Here is a 6,123-nt window from a genome sequence, read left to right as displayed (position 1 = left end):
CAGCATGTTCCAATGCTGGAACGGCTAGCAGTAGTTTACCTAGGCTGAGGGAGCACAAACCCAGCTCTCCTGAGAGGGGGCTTGACCTGCAGCATGATTGTTAAAATCAGAAGCGTAAGCATACTGTAAGCTAGCCAAACACTCAGCGCATCAGGGAGGTAGAGAAAGGGCCTAAATCGCCTGATACTGCTGGTTCCAGGTGCTCTGGAGAAACAGAGAAGTCAGACTTCTCATGTGAGAGGAGAACTCCGAATTCAGAGGAATAACGCTGCTCATTCCAGGTAACCCTCTGATAAAGGGGAGCACTGCTCAATACTACCACGAGGACAGCCCATGGAGCGAGGAATCCAACTCCTCAGAGAGGATTAACGCTCGAAAGAAAGCACCATACTCACAATAACCCTCAATGTGAGGAGAGCGATGCTTTCAAAGTGTGTCGACGGAGACACACTAGTTGAGTGGAGCCCAAGCAAAGCTTACGTGTTCTTTCAGTAGGTCAGCCTGATATGCTTAGAGCATAACCATCGTGTGCAATGAAGCGACAGCCCGGCCTGCTGCTGCTGCATATGCTCTGGCATCCGAGCGAGATGTCAAGGAGGGGAGTCTTAGAGGAAAAAACGGCCTCTTCAATTCCGTCTCAATGTTTATATGGAAACCAGGAAGAAAGGAAAGTTCACCTGAGCTGGAGGGTTTATGGCCAGAAAAATAACGTTCATCGAGATGACTTTGTGACGTCACTTTCTTCACCCGCTTCACGGCAAGTAAAGCCTCGCCGTGGTGCGATCCATAATTTCCAAAAGCTCATCATACGCAGGGCAGGAGGATTGGGAAGGCTCACCCTCAGCTTCTTTGCCCTCCTCAGACATTTCCTGCTTTTGCTGGGCTGATCCCAGCAGAACACTGACCCCTGAATTGCCAGTGTTAATGAAATAACATCATCCTCCGGCGGCTCACTCTCGTGCACAGCCGACGATCGCGAAAGGGAAACCCCTCTTCAAACTCATCTGCCAGATCCACCTGCGATCCCCACGAGCTCATTCCCTTCCGTGCCACAGCATCGGTGGATCCTGAATCGCGGGAAGCAGACAGCTGCCCCTTTTTCCAGCTTTTTAACCTATGTCTATCAGGTTTCATCACTGTAAACAAAAATACTGTTCAGCTGTTTCCAATCCCCCCCCCCCCAAAAAAAAAAATATGCAAATGTATGAGCAAAAACGTAATACGAATTATTATTAATAACTAAGCACCAAATTGGCATATTAGAATTATTTCTGAAGGATCATCTGACACTGAAAACTGGAATAATGGATGCTGAAACCACAGGGAAAAAATTTTAGTTTAAAAGATATTAAAGCCTTAGTGAGCAAGAGATTTGTTTCAAAAACATTTAAAAACCTCAATTATTCCAAACTTCTGACTGGTAGTATGTGCATTTATGCATTTTGTTTAATCTCTTTAATTCGCCACAACTTGAAAACTAGTTTTATTTCTTTCACTTTAATAGTCAAGTTAAAAACTCAGTTCAGTAAATTAAAGTGAAATTATAGTGCTTTAAAACAGCATTTTAATGCCAGCAGAGGGCAATCACACCCATCAGTCAGTGAGGGAGAACAGCAAAAGGGGGTGTGACTCCATGGACCCCTATAGAGAGGGAGCAGCCATCCATAGCTTTGATAAGAGAGCTTCTCTCTGGTTAACAGGACTGCAGAAAACAGAGCCTTTTGGCACAAGGGATCCCAAACTGCAGCAGTGCCTTCACCAGGGTCTTTACCTCAGCCTCTGCTGTCTGTTTTTAGTTACTGATTTTGAAGCAATTTCCTCTGACTTGTATATTACTGGACTTTGCCTTGAAGATGGGGATACACGATTATAAATTGATTTATCTTATGACACTGGCTTTGCTTCTGAGTGCTTGTGCTTCAAGTCAAGAGGATAGTTTTAATCAACATGATTCACAAGAAAGCACACAGCAAGAAGTGCTCGATGTGGAAGAGGAAGATAAAGGATCCATGGACACACAAACTACAAGTCCTTTGCCCTTCACAGAGATGACCAATTCCACACTGGCTGAAAATGGAAACAGCACTGATGTGACTAGTGAACAGGTTCCTAATAGTGATCCAACAAAAAGGAGCATCACAAAAATCCACAATCCTTTGTTTCCCATCACTGACAGCTCTTACAGCGCTTATGGGATTCTCTTTCTTGCTTTTGTGGTGTTTGCCTTCGGCGTCGTGGGTAATCTGGCAGTAATGTGCATTGTGTGGCAAAATTACTTCATGAGGAGCGCATGGAACTACTTTCTTGCAAGTTTGGCTTTTTGGGATTTTCTGGTGTTGTGCTTCTGTCTGCCTGTGGTGGTCTTTAATGAACTCACCAATAAGAGGCTGCTGGGAGATTTCTCCTGTAGAGTTGTGCCTTACATAGAGGTGAGGCCCTTCGAAGTCATAGTGTCAAGTTTACATTTAATCTTATATCTTATGTCCTAAATTACCTGAATATATTGGAAATGTGGCCAAAGTTTAGATAGTGCCAATAATTTTGTTCACAGAAACTTTTAAATTCAGACAGACACAGTATTCTGGATTTCAAACACTACAGACCATGTAACATAACCTTTTCATTTTATCTTTAATGTTTTCATAAAACGCATAGAATTAACAATTATAAACACCCATGTAGTAGTCACCTAAAAAGCTTACAAATCTATATGTAAATCTATTACTATTTATGACAATCAAGAGGGATGCACAATGTATCAGCAGCACCATATTGGTTATATATGTGGCAATGTTACAATTTTTTTATTTATTATTATTAATTGATTTAATTGTGCATTTCCCCTTATTTTAACATATTGATTACCTTTCATCTTATGTGCACTTAAAGTTTATCTAGTAATATTAACTTTAAGAGAGCTAGTAATTTAGTAACATTTTCAAATGTCAAATAATTGAATAGCAATATTAAATTTTTAATCAAGTCTCAGATGAATATACATTTTTCATACTTTATTGTATACTGTTATGATTCCTAAATTCACTTGTTGTTTTTTTTGTAACTGAATCTTTTAAAATACTACTACTATCAATGTCAATTATAAAAGATTCAAAAAATAAAAGGAAAAAAATAAATGCTACATTAAGTGCAATGATAATTAGCACCTTGTCTATTTTGACCACAATCGTAATATGGATGCGTTAAAACACATCATGAAAAACACTAATGTATATTATAGCAATACTGATTTTTTTTGCACACCCTCCAGGTAACCTCTCTTGGCGTAACAACCTTCAGTCTGTGTGCTTTGGGCATTGACCGCTTCCACGCTGCCACAAGCTCCATGCCAAAGGCCCGACGAGTTGAGCGCTGTCAGAAGGTCCTGGCCAAGCTGGCGGTGGTGTGGATTGGCTCCATGGTGCTAGCGGCTCCTGAGCTGCTCCTGTGGCAGCTGCATCAGGTGACACCACCTGGTCTGGGTGACCAAGTGGACACCTGCATCATGAGTCCATATCCAGATCTCCCCGAATCCATCTATTCTCTCGTTATCAACTACCACGACGCACGCATGTGGTGGTACTTCGGCTGTTACTTCTGTCTACCTGTTGTCTTCACTCTGCTCTGTCAGCTGGCCACCTGTCATGTATCAGGCGGGAGCGGAAGTTCTCCCAAGCGGCCAGAGGAACGATCTCCATCCAAAAAACAAAAGCTTCAGCACGCTCAGCAAATCGAACGGCAGCTCAACTGCACAGTCATGGCTCTAGCGGTGGTCTATGGTGTCTGCACGCTGCCGGAGAACATTTGCAACCTGACTTTGACGTATGCTCCTATCCAGGTGTCTGAGGAGGTGACTTCTCTTCTGGCCCTCATAAACCAGTTCTTTCTGTTCTTCAAGTCATCTGTGACACCAGTGCTGCTGCTTTGCCTGTGCAAGTCTCTGGGCCAGGCCTTCATGGACTGTTGCTGCTGCTGCTGTGAAGAATGCCAACCGAGCAACTCTTCATCCACCCAAAACGTCGCTGAAGGCAAGCTCAAGACCACCAATGACGTGTCCTCCATTTTTTTTGACAAAGCCAAGGACAGTTCAACCATCTTGTCCATTGGCAGCTGAGTAGGTGGATCCCGTCCCCAAGTGATGACATCATGAGATGACATGGAACCTACAACCTACCTTCTTCCCATTATCCACAAGTGGCCATCATTACATTAGCAGTTCTTAGTGTTATGTTGGCGCACATTAGCATTGTTCAACAAGCCAATTTGCAATTTTGGTTTTGGAACAAACTTAGTGGGAAAACTTTTTTTTAGTTAAGATCTAAAGATCTAAGTTTGGCATAAATCTAAAGATTCATTCCATAATATCTCAGGATGGCTCAATGTACCTATAAAGTCTTAAAAGGATAATTCACCCAATAATTTACTTACCCTCATGTCATTTCAGACCATTGACACTTTGTCATCTGTAGAACACAAAAGAAGATATGTTGTAAGTCGTCTCCATGTTTATGTCCATACAATAGAAGCCAAGTGGGGTCCTGTGTTGTTTTGGACCCCATTGACTTTCATTGTATGGACAAAACAATTCTTCATTATATCCTCTTTTGTGTTCCGCAGAAGAAAGGAAGTCATACAGGGTTGGAACAACATTAGGGGGAGTAAATGATGCCAGAATTTTGATTTTTGCGTGAACTATCCCTTTAATATATCACCAGGGTCTCCACTCAAGTCACTGAAATTTTGACTTCAACTGTCCCACATTCATAGTTCTAGATTTCTGTACAGACAATTATGAATTTTACACATAGCTCAGAGTGTATAAATATTTAGCTAAACACTCTGCGAGATCAGAAATGCAGTGAATACTACCAGATCACAAATAACACATCATCTTGTTCGTATAATAGGAAAACTTGTGAAACAAAAATGTAAGGCGTATTTGTCTGTTACTCAGGCAAATGTTATTTATCACTCATTTTAATTAATGCCACTTTTTTCATAACCACTGAACATTTGTCTACACCATTGATTGTCAAGTTCTGTATATAAACACTCAGCTGTATTAGAATGTAAAGAGATCATTTTTAAAAGCAAACTCCCTGAGAAAACTAGATTTTCGTGCCATTTCATGTAGTACGGTAGGACAAAAAGACAAATTGAATGGTGTACCTCCTCAAGGGACTATTGTAACTTTTGCACATAGCTGCTTTCATAAGCAAATTATTTTAAAAGTCCATAAACAGTTGATAAAACTCTATTCAATAAATGCCTTTAAATAATTTGTTGTCTCATTCATCTTTGAAATTTCAAGAAATAGCATCAAGAGTTGTACTAATCTCTCAAATGTCCATCAGGGCCTGAGGGAGAAGATTTGTCCTTACAGACTTGGTTTCTTCATTCCCATAAGGTTTCTATTGTTCTGAAAAGGAGATGGAAGCTTCTACTGTGAATATCAATAGCCAGACTACGGCTGAGTTGCCAAGATACGGTCTAAAAATTCACGTGTTTTTCCAGAATGGCCAAGTGTGAACAAAAACCCACTTGGATTTGCCACCTTTTCTTGTCAATGTAGGAATCAAAGAATTTGTTAATAATGCAACGTTTGTACGCTTGTCATGTCTGTCAGTGTGCTGACCAGTGTGTATGGAAGCTAGTTTAAACATTGAATGGAGTCATTAGTCATATAAAAGATGCGTTTTTTCCAGGCTCTCGAAAAACACATCTTCAAATTGATCATCTACCATTTCTGCGGACCGTGAAACATAATAAACTAAATCAAAGATACAAATGTTTGGGTTAGACTGACATGTGTGTTGCTGCTGGGGTTGTTGGGAAGGGGCTGGACCTCTACTGTCTTGTGGTTTTGGCTTGTGCTCAAAGCCTGTCAGAGATTCAGAAGACAAGTGAGAGAGGTAGAGAATGGCCTCATTAGAGAACTGAGCAGGGCTTTAAGAGAGAGCTGCACTGGCCATAATGACTGCAGGAGAACAGACCAGGCTCTGTTCCCTGTAATGAAGTTTGTGCCACAAATCAACAAATCTCTCCACAACACTCAATGCCAATAGGACAGGAAGCATTATACTACAGTAAATCATGGAATTAAAAAAAAAAAAAAACATTAAGAGA

General features: G+C 41.1%; 1 protein-coding gene across 1 annotated transcript; it reads left to right on the top strand.

Moving 5' to 3' along the window:
• Positions 1-1,690: 1,690 nt before the first annotated feature.
• Positions 1,691-4,607, top strand: LOC107585901 (prosaposin receptor GPR37L1-like). Its single transcript, XM_016273081.1, has 2 exons — positions 1,691-2,429; positions 3,269-4,607. The coding sequence occupies exons 1-2, from the start codon at positions 1,854-1,856 to the stop codon at positions 4,109-4,111; spliced, it is 1,419 nt and encodes a 472-aa protein (XP_016128567.1). The 5' UTR covers positions 1,691-1,853; the 3' UTR covers positions 4,112-4,607.
• Positions 4,608-6,123: the final 1,516 nt, after the last annotated feature.

This window comes from Sinocyclocheilus grahami, unplaced genomic scaffold, assembly GCF_001515645.1.
Source record: "Sinocyclocheilus grahami isolate Dianchi unplaced genomic scaffold, SAMN03320097.WGS_v1.1 scaffold75.1, whole genome shotgun sequence".
NCBI lineage: Eukaryota > Metazoa > Chordata > Actinopteri > Cypriniformes > Cyprinidae > Sinocyclocheilus > Sinocyclocheilus grahami.
The sequence above is the reverse complement of the archived record's forward strand: the minus strand, read 5'-3'. Positions and strand labels throughout refer to the sequence as shown.